This window comes from Amblyraja radiata, chromosome 16 (assembly GCF_010909765.2).
Source record: "Amblyraja radiata isolate CabotCenter1 chromosome 16, sAmbRad1.1.pri, whole genome shotgun sequence".
Lineage (NCBI taxonomy): Eukaryota > Metazoa > Chordata > Chondrichthyes > Rajiformes > Rajidae > Amblyraja > Amblyraja radiata.
Genome location: NC_045971.1, coordinates 15,493,500 through 15,511,465, shown reverse-complemented (window position 1 = coordinate 15,511,465; position 17,966 = coordinate 15,493,500). Strand labels below are relative to the sequence as shown.

At 49.2% G+C, this 17,966-nt stretch overlaps 1 protein-coding gene across 4 annotated transcripts in view; it reads right to left on the bottom strand.

Annotated features, from left to right (window-relative positions):
* The window catches only part of LOC116981952 (microtubule-associated protein tau-like), a 64,882-nt gene that overhangs the window by 10,034 nt on the left and 36,882 nt on the right, over positions 1-17,966 (bottom strand). For 3 of the 4 annotated variants that reach the window (XM_033035198.1, XM_033035197.1, XM_033035200.1), the window contains 3 exons: positions 16,592-16,660; positions 11,170-11,226; positions 161-228 (listed from right to left, as the gene is read on the bottom strand). In XM_033035198.1, coding sequence (XP_032891089.1) covers positions 161-228; positions 11,170-11,226; positions 16,592-16,660 — 194 coding nt within the window. The remainder of the gene's footprint in view (positions 1-160; positions 229-11,169; positions 11,227-16,591; positions 16,661-17,966) is intronic. The other variant, XM_033035199.1, reaches the window with a different exon arrangement.

The window sequence follows — 17,966 nt, the reverse complement described above, 5'->3', positions numbered from 1 at the left end:
CAAAAATGGCAACACAAAAGATGATTCCATGAACCAAATAAAACGATGGTTTTAAAAAAAAACAACATAATTTTAAAAAATAGGAAATGAAACATTTGGATGGCGATGTGTTGCTGGCATGTGTTGATGGATCAGCCCTGGGTCAATACCCGACTCTCACCTGCATCTTGCCCTTGGTGGAAGCTGCCTGAGGCTTGACTCCTCCCTCACCTGTGACGGGCACTGGAGCTAAAACCAGGAGGAAAAAAAACACCATGGATTCTCACCCGTTCACAAGGGAACAAATGACCCTGACGCAACTGGAGATTGATGGTAGACTGGGTAAACAGGGTGGTGAAGATACGAGATACTTGCCTTCATTAAGTGGGATATGGAAATGCAGCAGTGGGGAGCATATGGAACAACTTTATAAAACATTGGTTACGCCACAGCTGGAGTAATGAGTGCAGGTCTGGTCGTCACACTGCAGGAGGGATGTGATTGCATTCGAGAGGGAGATTCATCAGGACATTGTCTGGGGTGAAGCAGTTCAGATGCACAGGGAGTTCATATTCTGGGGTGGGTGGGAGTGGAGAAGGCTGAGAATGGACCAGACCAGAGATTTTCAGAAATGACACCCAGGCCTGAAGTGTGGAGCATTTCTCTTTCCATACATGATCCTTGACATACTGAGTTTTCCCAGTATTTTCTGCCCTTTCGCAATCAATTGCAGTATACCGTTTTTCCACTCACAGTCAGCACAGAGGCACAGCGGTCGAGTTGTTGCCTTACAGCGTCAGAGACCCGGGTTAAATCCTGACTATGGGTGCTGTCTGTATGGAGATGGTAAGTTTTCCCTGTGACCATGTGGGTTTTCTCCAGGTGCTTCGGTTTCCTCCCACACTCTAAAAACGTAGTTTGTAGGTTGACAGTCGCCAACAGTCTGTCATTTCTTCCTTTTTGTTATTCTTAGTATGTGTTAAAAAGTATGTTCTAGTGTTCCTTGGTTTGTTTTATGTGATGGTGGGGGGGTTGGGGAAATTTTTTTTTTTCAATCTCCTACCTCGATGGAGGTGCGATTTTTTTCCATTTCGTATCTTTGCCCCCACTGCGGCCTAACATCGTGGTGTTGGCAGCCTTTCCTCGAGACTGACCCGGCGCTCCAAGCCGCGGGAGTCAGCGGGACTTTAACATCACGGAGCTTGTGATCCCTTTGCCAGGGATCGAAGCTTTAACATCATGAAGCCCGCGGTCTCTGGTAAGAAGAGGCCGATTCGGGAGCTCCATGCCACGGAGAGAGTTTCAACCGCCCCTACGTGGGAGTTTCGATCACCTCGAAAGGGGCTTCGACCGCTGGCTGCGGGGGCTTTGATCGCCCAGACTGCGGATGGTTTGACTGCCCGACCGCGGGAGAACAAAAAAGGGGCAGAAGATTGAACTTTATTACCTTCCATCACAGTGAGGAATGTGGAATCCAACGTGGTGGATGTTCATGTTAACTTTTATGTGGATGTGTGTCTTGTTGCTTTTCACTTAGTATGGCTGTGTGGTAACTCAAATTTCACTGTACCTTAATTGGTACATGTGACAATAAACTGATCTTGAAACCTTGAGTTGGCTTCGGTAAAATTGTCAATGCTATAATTTGTGAACAATGTAATTCAGAACATCCTGAAAGGAACGACATAATTCAACGGGGACAACATCGAGTTAAGGGAAAACCAGTTTGACTAATTATTTGAAGATGTAATCATTCCAGGGTTGCTGGCAATACTAAACTGGTGGGAATGTGAGTAGTGTGGAGAGTGTTTAATGGTGATAAGGAGAATCTGGATGGGAACATCAGATTGAACATAATGTGGAAGATGTGTTAGGTTATCCATGTTGGTGCACATAGCAGGCAAACAGAGTGTGTGTTAACTGTGGATTTTCAAAAAAACCTGTTGTACTCATACACTGTTCACCAAAGGCCAGCATGCAGGTGCACCATGCGATTAGGAGAGTGAAAGGTACATTATTATTAGATCTGAATATAGCAATAAAGAGGTTTTTATTGCAATTGTGGAGGGGTTTGGTGAGGCCGCATCTGGGGTGCGTGAACGGTTTTGGTCTTCTTACCCAAGGAAGGATGTACTTGCCACACAAGGAGTCACTGGGCTGGTTCCTGTGATGGTGGGATTGCTGTGTGAGGAGAGATTGAGTAGACTGGGACTGTATTGCATGGAGTTTAGAAGAATGAGAGGCAATCTTATCAAAATGCACAAAATAACTAAAGGGCTTGATAAGCAAGAAACGGGGAGAATGGTTCCCCTGGCTCAAGACCGTAGACACATTTTGAGAGTAAGTGGTAGACAATGAGGACATAAATCAGGAGAAATTTCTTAGTCAGATGGCAGCAAACCTCCAACCTGGAGATCTGTGGAAGCTCAATCATCAGGTATGTCCAAAACAGAAATCGATTGGATTCAGGGTACCTGGGGATGGAGCAGAAAAATGCCACTGAGGAAGAAGACCAGTTGTGATCTCAATGATCGATTGTGCGGGCTTGAAGGGGTGAATGGCCCACTCCCTTTATTTTTTTAACGTGTTCATGATCTCACACAGACCACAGCCACTGGCCCATTCGCTCTGTGAGAGGACTGAGTCAGTAAAGTTACCTCCACTTGTCATTCACACCGGCTGCTTTGGAGATGAGAAGTTAAGAGGAAGCACGGATGTGGCGGAAGGATTCATTAGTGTGGCGATGTTTGACTTTGAGAGGGGATGCCTGGGGGCCCCATGCCCGTTTTCGTTGGTGGAAAGAATTAGCAGTTTCAAATTCCTGAGCGTTAACATGGTGGATGCCTTGTCCTGTGTCCAGAACATCGATGCAATTACATAGAAGGCGTGCCAACGCCACTACTTCCGTAGAAGTGTAAAGAGATTCAGTCTGTCATTGAACACTCTAACATAATTCCACAGATGTACTGGAGGAAGAATCCTCATGGTCACATCATTGCCTGGTACGGCAATTCTGATGGCAGGAACACAAAGGCCAGGTGGATCAACCCAGTCCATCACGGGCACAGCCATTGCTACCATCCAAAGCATCTACATGAGGCAAAGCTTCATGAAGGTATCATCAATCATCAAGGATCCCCATCACTGGGCCATGCCCGCTTCTGGCTTCTGGTATAAAACCTGAAGTCGCACCCCACCTAGTGCAAGAATAGTTAATTTCCTACAATCTTCATGTTTTTGAACCGACTCGCACATCCCTAAAGGGCCTGTCCCACGAGCATGCGACTCCATGCGGCAAGCGCGACCTAAAGGGCCTGTCCCACGAGCATGCGACTCCATGCGGCAAGCGCGACCTAAAGGGCCTGTCCCACGAGCATGCGACTGCATGCGGCAAGCGCGACCAAACCAGAAGCGGGGGCCGCGCGGAGGTCGAGTGAGTGACATGAAGTTCGAGCGAAGTCCGCGGGAAGTTCGCGCGTGACGTACGGCGTCGAGGTGGTTGCGGGCCGGCAGGCCGTTGCCGCGCGGAATTTTTGAACACGGTCAGTTTTTCGGAGCCCCGGGCGATGTCGGGACCAGCTCCGCACAACTCCATACGGCTCCGGTGATCGAAGTGGGACCGGCCCCGCGGGGCCATATGGCTCAAGCGACCACGTAAGGTCGCGCTTGCCGCATGGAGTCGCATGCTCGTGGGACAGGCCCTTTAGGTCGCGCTTGCCGCATGGAGTCGCATGCTCGTGGGACAGGCCTTTAATGGTACCTCAGCAGCAGAACATTAAGGCCCACCTATTGCACGATCACGGATTAGCTTTCCAGTTGTGTTAGGTGCAGATATCTTGCTTTTTGCAGCTTTCTTCTTTTCATAGTCTTGCAGAATTAGTATGCAATTTATGTATAATTGACATTTTTGTGTGTGGTCCGAGTCTATGCACCCATGATGCTGCTGCAACCAATGTACCTGTACCTCACCGTACTGGTGCATGTGACAACAATCTCAACTTGACTTGGCTTGAAGGTATTCTCCAGGGCCAGAAGAGGACTTCCCACCCCACCAGTATCGTAGTCAGTGCTGAGGTCTGTTGCCATAGTCCTCCCTCCAATGATCTGCCTGCTCTCTGCACAGGCCCTCAGGCCACTGTCACCCTCCCACCCTCTCCGGTGTCTGCCGCTGCCTCACCCAGTGTTCCGACCGGGCTACAAGACCCTAGCAAACTGACCACTGCTCCAGGGGTGTCTCTTTCATCCACACACTCCAGAAGATATACCCCTCTCCACTGTGCATTGCTCCAGAGATTATGCTTCCTCACTACCCTGCGTATTTCTCCAGGAATTATATTCCCATTATATTTCCCCTCTCTGTGCACTGTTCCAGGGATTATGTTCCTCCTCTCCCCTGCATGTTTCTGCAATGATTACATTCTCCCCCTCCTTCTGAGCATTATCCCAGGGATTATGTTCCCCCTCTTTACACCGTTGCAAGGACTGTGTTCCCCTCTGTCCTGTCCACTGTTCTGGATGACATGCACCCTTCTCCCATAGATGCCAGCCATGACCTGCCCCACCCTGCCAAAACTTGCACCTCTACTGCAGATATCAACCCCGGACGCCTTGGTTATGGGAGATTCAGAAACTACAGTCCAACGTACAACAGTTCAGTGGGTGGCACAGTGGTGCAACGGTACAGTTGCTGCCTTACAGCGCCAGAGACCTACGTTCCATCCTGACTACGAGTGCTGTCGCTACAGAGTCTGTATGTTTTTCCTGTGACCACGTGGGTTTTCTCCAGGTGCTCCGGTTTCCTCCCACACTCCAAAAATGTACAGGTTTGTAGGTTAATTGGGTTCTGTAAATTGTCCCTAGTGTGTAGGATAGTGTTAGTGTACAGGGATATCACTGGCCAGCGGGCACTTGGTGGGTCGAAGGGCCTGTTTCCACACTGTATCTCCAAAGTCTAAAATTAACAAGCAAAGGCTAACACAGAACAAATAAGTACTAAGTCGTTTACTTAAATTACTCGTTCAAGAAGGAACTGCAGATGCTGGAAAATCGAAGGTAGACAAAAATGCTGGAGAAACTCAGCGGGTGCAGCAGCATCTATGGAGCAAAGGAGATAGGTAACGTTTCGGGCCGAAACCCTTCTTCAGACTGATAGGGGGTGGCGGGGAGTAGGAAGGAAAAAGGGAGGAGGAGGAGCCCGAGGGCTGGGGGATGGGAGGAGACAGCTCGAGGGCTAAGGAAGGGGAGGAGACATCAAGGGCTAACAAAATTGGGAGAATTCAATGTTCATGCCCTCCAGATGCAGGCTCCCCAAGCGGAATATGAGGTGCTGTTCCTCCAATTTCCGGTGTTGCTCACTCTGGCAATGGAGGAGACCCAGGACAGAGAGGTCGGATTGGGAATGGGAGGGGGAGTTGAAGTGTTGAGCCACCGGGAGGTCAGGTAGGTTCTTGCGGACCGAGCGGGGGTGTTCGGCGAAACGATCGCCCAACCTCCGCTTAGTCTCACCGATGTAGATCAGCTGACATCTAGAGCAGCGGATGCAGTAGATGAGGTTGGAGGAGATACAGGTGAACCTCTGTCGCACCTGGAACGACTGCTTGGGTCCTTGAATGGAGTCGAGGGGGGAGGTGAAGGGACAGGTGTTGTATTTCTTGCGGTTGCAACGGAAAGTGCCCGGGGAGGGGGTGGTGCGGGAGGGAAGGGAAGAATTGACAAGGGAGTTGCGGAGGGAGCGGTCTTTGCAGAAGGCAGACATCGGGGGAGATGGGAAGATGTGGCAAGTGGTGGGATCACGTTGGAGGTGGCGAAACTGACGTAGGATTATCTGTTGTATGTGACGGCTGGTGGGGTGAAAGGTGAGGACTAGGGGGACTCTGCCCTTGTCGCGAGTGCGGGGATGGGGAGAGAGAGCAGTGTTGCGGGGTATGGAAGAGACCCTGGTGCGAGCCTCATCTATGTTGGAGGAGGGGAATCCCCGTTCCCTGAAGAATGTGGACATTTCAGATGTCCTGGTGTGGAACGCCTCATCCTGGGAGCAGATGCGGCGTAGGCGGAGGAATTGGGAGTAAGGGATGGAGTCCTTACAGGAGGCAGGGTGGGAAGAAGTGTAGTCCAGATAGCCATGGGAGTCAGTGGGTTTGTAGTGGATGTCGGTCAGGAGTCTATCAACTGCGATGGAGATAGTGAGGTCAAGGAATGGTAGGGAAGTGTTGGAGGGGGGGGATGGGAAGATGGGCCCGGTGCCACGGGGGGGGGGGGGGGGGGGGGGATGGGAAGATGTGGCGAGCGGTGGGGTCACGTTGGAGGTGTCGAAAATGTCGTAGGGCCGACATCGCCGTCCCACTGGGCCCATCCAACATCGTCGCCGGACCGGGCCCACTGAACAACGCCGTGGCACCGGGCCCGCCTAATATCGCCGCCGGACCGGGCCCACTGAACAACGCCGGGGCACCGGGCCCGCCTAATATCGCCGCCGCACAGGACCTACCGGGCACCGCCGCCGGACCGGGCCCGCCTAACATGGCCGCCGCAACGCACCCGACTCATCTCGCCGCCCCACCGCTATGGCCGACCCGACCCGCGCCGCCCCGCCGACTATCCACCCACCGGGACCTCTCGCGGACCCCGACTCAACTGCCACGGGACTCCGACCATCCGGTCCGGTGACCCTCGCCACTCCACCTCCCCTCCAACTACCCACAGCCGTCGCCTTACCTGGAGCCTGGACTCTGCACTGGGCCTGAAGCCTCCACGCTGCTTACTCCCTCTCTCCTGGGTTTGACGCCACTGGGTCCTAGTGCCAGTCTGCCCAGCCTTGCCAACCTCAGTGGCTGTTCCACTGAGTCTTCCCCATCCCCCTCCAACTATGTGACCCCCGCTCTTCCCCACCCACATTATAGCCCTCTCACCCCCCACCCCCCCCCCACGCCCTGACTACCCACCACCACACATCACCTCGTCCCCAGTCCACCCACCTGCCTCCCTCCGGCCCCAACCCCCATCCCTGCCGGGTGTTCACCATCCCCCCCGACCTCCCCCTCTCCCACACCGAACGGTCTGTCCTCAGCAGAGGACTTACCTTTGTCCCCCTCCGACCCCACCTCAAATAGTTCCGCGCCCACCACGACTTGGAGCTCTTCTACCGTCGCCTCCGCCTCACAGCGCACTTCCACGAGAAGGAGTCCTCGCCCCCCATTGATGACCCCTTTTCCCGTCTCCAACGCACTCCCTCCTCATGGAACTCCCCTCGTGACCTCCCGGCTTTGGAACTCTTTATCCAAAACTGCCGTCGCGACGTCAACCGCCTCAACTTCTCCACTCCCCTGTCTCACTCCAATCTCTCCCCTCCTGAACGCACTGACATCGAATCACTCCGCAACAACCCAGATTGGGTTATCAAACCAGCCGACAAGGGAGGTGCTGTGGTAGTCTGGCGCGTCGATCTCTACAAAGCTGAGGCCACGCGCCAACTCTCGGACACCTCCTCCTACTTACCCCTGGACCATGACCCCACTGACGAGCACCAGGCCACCATCTCCAGCACCATAACGGACTTCATCAACTCCCACGCCCTGCCCGACCGAGCCTCCAACCTCATTGTTCCCCAGCCCCGCACGGCCCGTTTTTACCTTCTCCCCAAAATCCACGAACCTGACTGTCCCGGTAGACCCATTGTCTCTGCCTGTTCGTGCCCCACCGAACTAGTCTCCACATACCTTGACTCCATACTATCCCCATTGGTCAAATCCCTTCCTACCTATGTTCAAGACACCTCAGACACTCTCCGCCGCCTCCGCGCATTCCATTCTCTAGGCCCTCACCCCCTCATCTTCACCATGGACGTCCAGTCACTCTACACCTCCATCCCCCACCAGGATGGCCTCAAAGCCCTCCGGTTCTTCCTCGACCAGAGGAGCAACCTATACCCAGCCACTGACACTCTCCTCCGCCTAGCGGAGCTGGTCCTTACCCTCAATAACTTCACGTTTGACTCCTCCCATTTCCTCCAAACACAAGGCGTAGCTATGGGCACACGCATGGGCCCCAGCTACGCCTGCCTCTTTGTCGGGTACGTCGAACAATCCTTGTTCAATACATACCAGGGCCCCATCCCCGACCTCTACCTCCGTTACATCGATGACTGCTTTGGGGCCACCTCCTGCACCCACACACAACTGACTGACTTCATCCACTTCACCACCAACTTCCATCCGGCACTGAAATACACCTGGACTATTTCCAACACTTCCCTACCATTCCTTGACCTCACTATCTCCATCGCAGGTGATAGACTCCTGACCGACATCCACTACAAACCCACTGACTCCCATGGCTATCTGGACTACACTTCTTCCCACCCTGCCTCCTGTAAGGACTCCATCCCTTACTCCCAATTCCTCCGCCTACGCCGCATCTGCTCCCAGGATGAGGCGTTCCACACCAGGACATCTGAAATGTCCTCATTCTTCAGGGAACGGGGATTCCCCTCCTCCACCATAGATGAGGCTCGCACCAGGGTCTCTTCCATACCCCGCAACACTGCTCTCTCTCCCCATCCCCGCACTCGCGACAAGGGCAGAATCCCCCTAGTCCTCACCTTTCACCCCACCAGCCGTTACATACAACAGATAATCCTACGTCAGTTTCGCCACCTCCAACGTGATCCCACCACTTGCCACATCTTCCCATCTCACCCGATGTCTGCCTTCTGCAAAGACCGCTCCCTCCGCAACTCCCTTGTCAATTCTTCCCTTCCCTCCCGTACCACCCCCTCCCCGGGCACTTTCCATTGCAACCGCAAGAAATGCAACACCTGTCCCTTTACCTCCCCCCTCGACTCCATTCAAGGACCCAAGCAGTCGTTCCAGGTGCGACAGAGGTTCACCTGTATCTCCTCCAACCTCATCTACTGCATCCGCTGCTCTAGATGTCAGCTGATCTACATCAGTGAGACTAAGCGGAGGTTGGGCGATCGTTTCACCGAACACCTCCGCTCGGTCCGCAAGAACCTACCTGACCTCCCGGTGGTTCAGCACTTCAACTCCCCCTCCCATTCCCAATCCGACCTCTCTGTCCTGGGTCTCCTCCATTGCCAGAGTGAGCAACACCGGAAATTGGAGGAACAGCACCTCATATTCCGCTTGGGGAGCCTGCATCCGGCGGGCATGAACATTGAATTCTCCCAATTTTGTTAGCCCTTGATGTCTCCACCCCTTCCTTAGCCCTCGAGCTGTCTCCTCCCATCCCCCAGCCCTCGGGCTCCTCCTCCTCCCTTTTTCCTTCCTACTCCCCGCCACCCAGTCTGAAGAAGGGTTTCGGCCCGAAACGTTACCTATCTCCTTCTCTCCATAGATGCTGCTGCACCCGCTGAGTTTCTCCAGCATTTTTGTGTACCTACTTAAATTACTTGATGGCCAATTAACCCAAACAGGAAAAATCATCTGGCTGCAATTAGCAATAGAAATTAAGGATAGTATTGTATGAAAGGAAAAGGCATATAATGTTATCAAAAAAGAGCAGTAGCACTAGGAATTGGGGACATTTTCATAATTCAGCAAAGGAAAATTGAGAAATTGATAAGGAAAAGTTAAAAACAAGTCAATTGGGAAGAAAGATAAAAACAGACATTCAGAGCTTTTATAGATGATTAAAAAGAAATAGAAAATCAGGTTAATATGTGTCTCTTTTAGCTGAGATGGAAAGAATTATCTTGGGAATAATGAAACAGCAGAGAAATTACCCAAATTCTGCAATTTGTCTAATTTTACCAGAACCCATAGTCACAGAGTTGTACATCAAAGAAACAGGCCCACCGGCCCACCGTGTCTCGCTCATTCAAGTACCTGTTCAGATGCCTCTTAAATGCTGTTACTAGGTCCAGTAAATTTCCCCACTTAAAGTTGTCTTCAGCTGTATGATGGAGGGATTCCTGGGTTCACCAGCGGTCACCACTTTATGGAGTGGCGTCCTTTGTCTGGGTTACCATGTTAACCAGTAGCCAGGCTGCCTGGATTAGCTCCAGCATTCCAATCAAGCCAAGCACCAGAATAATACAAACTGTTTTCTTGGATGTTCTTCTGGAGCAGGCTCACACAGATGTGTTAGTTTTTTTATATCATTGACTAGCTGTGGATACCTATTAATCCCTCATTAACATTCACGTTTGGAGTCAGGTATTAGGGCAGCAGGTTTTCTCCTCCAAAGAGCCTGAGTAAACCAGGTGGTTTTTTACAGCATTTTAGCAAGTCCATGGCAGCCATTACCAAGACCACCTTTAAATACTATTGTTCTTCACTGAGAAGAGGAGGTTTAATCTCTTGAATTCAAGGAAACACTCTTTCTCACAGAGAGTGGTGAGTCTGTGGAATTCTCTGCCTCAGAGGGCGGTGGAGACAGGTTCTCTGGATGCTTTCAACAGAGAGCTAGATAGGGCTCTTAAAAATAGCGGAGTCATGGGGATATGGGGAGAAGGCAGGAACGGGGGGTACTGATTGGGGATGATCAGCCATGATCACATTGAATGGCGGTGCTGGCTCGAAGGGCCAAATGGCCTACTCGTACACCTATTTCTGTATTGAGTTTAAATCTTCAAAAGGCGTGATGCGATTTGAACTGGATCATTGACCAATAGATCTACTCACTAAGTCAGTAAGTTAATGCTGCTGTGGCCCCAGTGTACGAGCTGCTGACTCTGTCTGGATGTGTCCACATTGTCACTAGCTGTGCCTCTGTCCACCTGCTCTGAGTTGTACGAACTGCTACTCCGATGAAGAAAGCAAAATGAGTCCACTCCAGGCATCAAATGCTTCTCGATTGTTCATTCACAGTCTTGTCACCAATACACACAGGCGCTCAAACCAGGCGATGAAACTTTGTTTTTAATTGCCTCTTTGGTTTCTCCATTGCTGAGTCCATGAGCGGAACTGTCACCCGCTGGAGACCCATGGCTATTCTTTAGGTTGGGAAACTATCCCAGCACCACAAGCTGTTCAGAAGGATGAGCGATAGAGCTCTGAGACATGGAGCCGGCATATCTGGCATTAATGTCGAGGTGGACAAAACACTTTTAAATTCTGCACCCTCGCTGCAAAAACTATCGGGAACTTTAGATACTTCTGTACGCTTTAACCCTACGTCACCGACACTAGCAGCCTGAACGGTGGGGAGTGAGGGCGTGGGGGGGGGTCTTACCTGCAGCAGCTGGATGAGATGGTGTCTCTAAGGAACCTGCAGCCAGGTGAGCAGAATCTGTCCATTTCCAAACACAGAATTTCACCCAGACACATGTGGGAATAAATCAGAGAAAGAAACATTGTTCAGAAAATGAACAATGAGGCATTTTTGTCTTTTTCAGTGTCTGGGTATCACTGGCAAACCAGGCATTATATTGTGCTTCCAACTGTTGGTGAGAAGGTGATGATGAGTCACATAATGGACTAGTTACATCCATTAGTCTTTATCGTCAAGAGTCCCACAATGTTGTTGGGGCAGGAGTTCCAGGGTGTAGACATGGCAATAATAAAGGTCCAGCAATAAATTTAGAAAGCAGTGTAGAATAAATTTAGGTGCAGCGGTAGAGTAGCTGCCTTATAGCCCCAGAGGCCCGGTTCAATCCTGACTACGGGTGCTCTCTCTACAGAGTTTGTTCGTTCTCCCCATGACCTGTGTGGGTTTTCTCTGGTTTCCTCCCGCGCTTCAAAGTCGTACAGATTTGTAGGCTAATTGGCTTTGGTAAAATTGTAAATTGTCCTTAGTGTGTGTGTAGGATAGTGTTAGTCTGCGGCGATCGCTGGTTGGTGGGGACTCGATGGGCCTGTTTCCACGCTGTATCTCTAATATAAACTAAACTGATGATAAACCAAGATGGAGGGAAATCTCTAGGTGGTGATGTTCCTAAGTGCCTGCTGCCTTTCTTCTTAGTGAAGTAAAGTCACATGGGGAATTATATCATTCCACACATATTGATATGAAGAATCACATCTTCACGCAAGAGCAATTTGTAATCAAAAGTGTTCAATTGAATTTCCTGAAAGGTGCAATTTGACTGAGAAATAATCACAATTACATTTAGTGTCTTATTTTGTAAACCAGTCACCTGGGCGAGTTTAGGCAGCGTCTGTTGTGTAGGGTTCACCCTGCAGCCACTGTGCACTGGGGAAGGAGGCAGAGAATGTATATTGTGGACAACTGTGTGGAAATTAAACTAGCTACTTTCTCCTGGATGGTGGTCGTCCAGAATTCCTCGCTTGAGGCTTGCAGCTGGTGGAAAGGCTTGGGGATTCGGAAGTGCAGGATACCCAGCCTCCGATCTGCTCCAGGAGCCACCAGTTTACTTCCAGCTGAGTTTCTGCTCAACAAACCCCAGGATACTAACGGCGGGGCAATATGAGATTAAAAAGTAAAAAGTAAATTAGATTTTTATTTCATGGCAAGGGTATTTCTCGGTACAAATGGGCAACACAATGAGGTAGAGCTGCTGTTTAAGAAGGAACTGCAGATGCTGGAAAATCGAAGGTACACAAAAATGCTGGAGAAACTCAGCGGGTACAGCAGCATCTATGGAGCGAAGGATCTATCCTTCGCTCCATAGATGCTGCTGCACCCGCTGAGTTTCTCCAGCATTTTTGAGGTAGAGCTGCTGCCTGGCAGCTCCAGTGACCATGGTTCAATCCTGACCTCCAGTGCCATCTTTAAGAGTTAGCACGTTGTCTGTAACCGAGTGAATTGCCCCCAGGGGGTCCGGTGTCCGTCCACATTGCCAAGACATGCTGGTGTTGGGGTAATTATCAATTGTAAATCGCTGCCGGCTGAGGGGACAAGTGGGGGAGATAGGGGAGTGATTTAGAAGCAAGTGGAGAAACGGACTGCATTGTGAGCCTGATCATGTCTCTACTATTTATTTCATTCCCCTTACTTGTTTTTCCTCTACATGCTCAATTTTTGTAAGGTGTCCTTGAGACTCTTGAAAGGCGCCCATAAATAAAATTTATTATTATTATTATTATTTCAGTCTGCGGGCCAAACAGGTTCCTCATTAGAAAATACAAGATACGAATACAAGAATATTATTTGCCATGTGTATGCCCCTGCCCGAGTGTCTCACAGGTCTTGCTACACTTCTGACATGGGCTGCTTCATTTGCTGAAGGGTTGGGAATGGAACGTTGTGCAATCACCAGTGAACTTCCCCACTCTGGACCTTTGGTGAGGAGGGCAACACGGGACTATCAATCAGGTGGGCATTTTGGATGCTGTTGGGAAAGGCAGCGATAGCCAGGTTAAAACCGCTGGAAAACAGTGGAGAAAATGACTACGAGTTATGGTGGCTGGGAATTAGAGAGCGAGGGATCACACGAGTGTTTCTGTGCCCACGTGTGTGACCCCCCCAGTAGCCTCCCTGATGCCAGGATCAATGATGTTTCAAAGTAGCTCTCCTTGATCAGCCAAAGGTCATGGTACATATTGGTATTAATAACAGGTAAAAAGACAGATAAGGTCCTGCAACATGGATTTATGTAATTAGGTGGAAGGTTAAAGAGCTGGACACTTGAGGTTGTAATGTCCGGATTACTACCTGTGAATAAAGAAATATAATTTTTTATTCCCACCTCTATCTTGCCTGTAAGCACCTGTATCCTGGAACATTAACGCCAGTCCTGTCTCACACCCCCCCTTTAGCTACTATGTCCCAGCCCCCACATCTTTATTGCCCCAAATTAATTCGTCATACCTGTCAGGCCTCTAGCTTTATGTATGCGAGTACATTAGCCCCCAATTCCGTGTGCTCGAATGTTATTAACCAACCTGCTGCGAGAGACATTATTGAAAGCCTTCCAAAAATCCAAACACACCACCTCCGCTGGTCATATCCTCAAAAGAAACTCCACCAGATCAATTGTATCTGAGTTTTCTTTGGATTAGTTCGCATTGGCTCTGCTCATTCCAACTATTTTTAAGGTTTTCTGGTTTTACATCAATCACTATTGGCTTCATCTGGGGTTGGTGAGTCTCTGTAATTCTCCATCCCCAGGAGATGTGGAGCCTCAGGCAGTGTCCCTTCACAATGGAGACCAGTAGGTTCCTTGATTCCACGGTGATCCCAGGATTTGCAGATGGTGCCAGAAAATGGAGCCGAGGAGGAAGATCAGCCATCAGCTTGATCAATAATTTAGATCAATAGGCTAGAATCAATAGGTTAGATGGGGGGAAATGGCCCAATCCTGCTCCTAAAGCTGGTTTAAATGGTACACGCTGATTGGTGACATGTTGTAGGAGTGTGCTAAATAGCAGGAAGAGAGAGAACATACTGAACACAGAGGATGCAGAGAAAACAAAAACAGATTGCTGGAGGAACTCTGCGGTTTGAGAAACATCTGTGGAGAGAAATGGACAGGTGATGTTTGGGGTTGGGACCCTTCTTCAGATTGAAGTGTCTCCAAGGAATTGTCGATGTTTTGGGTTGAGACACTGCATTGTAGAGGACATTATAGCAATGTTTAGAGGGAGTACATGTAACTGGAATAGAGAAAGTGCATGGAGGAGTTGGTTGTTGCAGGAATACGGAATATTTTACTATGGGACAACATCCAACGGTGGCGCAGGTGTGCGGGGGCCTCTAGTCCACTGGGCACATTTGTAGGAGGACAAAGGACACTGAAGTGTAGGGTAATGTGAGAATATGTTGGGCCGAGCTGCATCGGGAACACACTGAAGCTCAGGACATTGATGGAATACATTGAAGAGTGGGTGGGATGCAGAGCAAGTGAGCTCTGCTCATGATGGGACACAAGAGCAGATAAATAAAGAGGATGGTACTAAACAGTGTGGATTTAGAAAACACCCTAAAGATTACAAAATCTCCCCAAAAAAACTTCAGGCACTAGACTGAAATAAAAATAGAAAATACTGGAAACACTGACCAGGACCTGCAGGCTCTGTGGAGAGAGAAAGTAATATTTCAGGCTGAAACTCCTCATTAAGAGTGGGAAAGAGAGAATAAATTGGATTTAAGTTACATTAGAGTGTGGGGTAAAAGGGGGCAAAAGAAGTACCCTCGATAAGCTGAGGACAAGTCTGCATGAGGATAAACTGTGGACAAAGTATTCTGGCTGATGGATAAATGAGGGCAGCAAGAGAGAAAAAATATAAACAAATATTAAGCTGCAAGAAAGTGGGCAGAAAGCTGGCCCGTGCTTACAGAAGAGAGCTAATATGAGATGGACGAGTCCGAGAGGAATTGACTAATACTGATACAGACGAGTGGGGGGCACATACCGAAGATCGGAAGATTCAAGAAGCCAGAAGGGCTGTGTTTTCCCTCAAGCTCATGTTGGGCTTGGTTACTGCAATGCAAGAGGCCACAGACAAATAGAGCAGAAAAGAAGTGGGATGTGGAATTACCACAAGAGGCTCAGACTTGCTCCGCAGACAGAGCACAGGAGCTCGACAAAGTAATTACCCAATCTGTGTTGAGTTACTCCACTGTAGAGGAGACCATCAAATGAAGATCACAATAATGAAGGAATATATCACTGTATTGAAGATTTGGGTGGAACATCCTGAACTGAGGGTTTACAGAGAGCAGGCAATTCATTGGAAAACAACCTAGACACAGAAATGTATTGTATACAGGTAACAGACTGAAGGCTACAAATGCATCTCGGTAAACAGTGAGGAATGGTGGGAATCATCTGTGAATAGCAAGGTAATCCACTGGAAAACAAGGGAATAGAGAAGGGAAACTGACATCGTTTGATTGGACCAATGCGATGACTGTGGTGCACTGAAAATAATCTGTGGAACAGGATGGAGGCTGGATGTAGAGTCATACAGTGTGGAAACAGTCCGTTCAGCCCAACTTGCCCACACCAACCAAAATGCCCCATTTATGTTGGCTTGGCTCGTAACCCTCTAAACCTGTCCTATCCATGTACCTGTCCAAATGTCTCTTAAATGTTATGATAATACCTGTCTTAACTACCTCCTCTGGCAGCTTGTTCCTTATACCAACCACCCTTTGTGTAAAAAGGTTACCCCTCAGGTTCCTATTAAATCCTCCTCCCCACATTAAACCTATGTCCTCTTGGTCTTGATTCCCCAACTCTGGGCAAAAGATTGTGCATTTATCTGATCTATTCCTCTCATGACCTTGTACACCTCTAAGATCACCCCTCATCTTCCTCCGCTCCTAGGAATAAAGTTCTAGCCTTCTCAACCCCCCCCCCCCCCCCTATTGTTTAAAAAAAAAAATTGTATGACTGACCTGCCCAGTGAATTTCACTACACCAATTGGTGTATGTGACAATAAATGAACTTGTGAACTTATGGACTTATGAGGTCGTCGAGTCCTAGCACCATCCACGTAAATCTTCTCTGCACGTTTTACAGCTTGACAACATATTTCCTATACCATGGTGACCAAAACTGGTCATAACATGGTGACATGTTTGAAAGCAATGAAATGGATGTGACATTGTTGTGCATTTTGCCTTTGTATGGGGGCTGTCAGCTCTCATGTTGTAGATGAATGGCAGTTCCAGGATGGTGGGACTCTGCAGTTTTGTACGTCGCATAAGAAGGGGAAAATTATGATACTGAAGCTGTTGAGCACTTACCCTCGGATGATGGTGAAGTCTTTGCTTCAGATGCATCTGAAACCGGTTCATCCGAGACAGGGGAGAAATCTGGAAGAAGATGTGTACAACAAGCTGTAAACTTTGCTGTTGTTCAAACAGCATCAACAACTCACTCTGAATTGGGAAACTGAGGCAGGTATCAGATGCCCCATCACGGGGACTGACCTCCCCACCATCGAAGGGATCTACTGGAGCAGTTACCTCAAAAAGGGCAGCCAGCATCATCAGAGACCCACACTACCCTGGCCACACTCTCATTTCATTCCTGCCACAAGGAAGAAGGTACAGGAGCCTGAAAACTGTAACATTCAGGTTCAGGAACAGCTTCTTCCCAACAACCATTAGTCCATTAAACACTACAACCTCCAAATAATCTCCAAACTATATATATATAATTTTTATAACTTATATTTTATTGTTTGTAAACAGAACAGTTGGGTTGTAAGCTACCCAAGTGGAGTATGAGGTATATGAGGTAACCCCCACCCACACACCCCCATAACCCCATAACTCCAATCCTGTCTCACACGACCTGCCTTTATCTCTGGTCTTTGTTCCAACTATCTGCCTAATAAACCCCCCCCCCCCACCTGCTTCCACCTGTCCCCTGCCATGCTTTGTCCTGAGTCTCCCCTCTTCCAGCTTTCTACTCCCCCCCCCCCCCTCACAATTAGTCTGAAGAAAGATCTTGACCTGAAAAGTCACCTATCCATGTTCTCCAGAGATGCCGCCTAACCTGCCAAATTACTCCAGTAGTTTGCATCCTTTTGAAGTAAAAGTACACTTTTTTTTTAATGTAGTTCGGCCATAGTTGTATGCAATTTTGGTTGCTACTACAGGAATTGTACTGGAGAAGGCGCAGAGCAGATTCGCCAGGGTGTTTTCTGGGATGGAAGATTTCAGTTGTGAAGAGACAGGGGGAGGCTGGGTTTGCTTTCCTTGGAGTGGAGGAAGCTGAGGGGAGGCCCGATAGATATGTACAACATTTCGAGGGGCAATAGGTAGAGGTGATAAGTGATAAATGTTTCCCCGTGCAGAGATATCTACAACCAAAGAGAATAGGTCAAGAGGCTGCAGGGAGAATCTGAGGAAGGGTTTCTCACCTGTGGGTGTTTGAAATCAGGAGGGCACTGCTAGCGTGGATGTTGGAAGCAGGTACACTCACATAATTTAAGAAAGACCTGGACAAGCTGTTGCATTACTAAAGCATAGCAGGCCACAGGCCAAGTCCTGATAAATAGGGTTAGTATTGAAAGGACTTGCTTGTTGGCAGGGACACGGTGGTCTGAAGGGCCCATTTCTGTTCCATTCAATGCTACAACAAAGTACCTCACCAATCCAAACCAGAGCAATA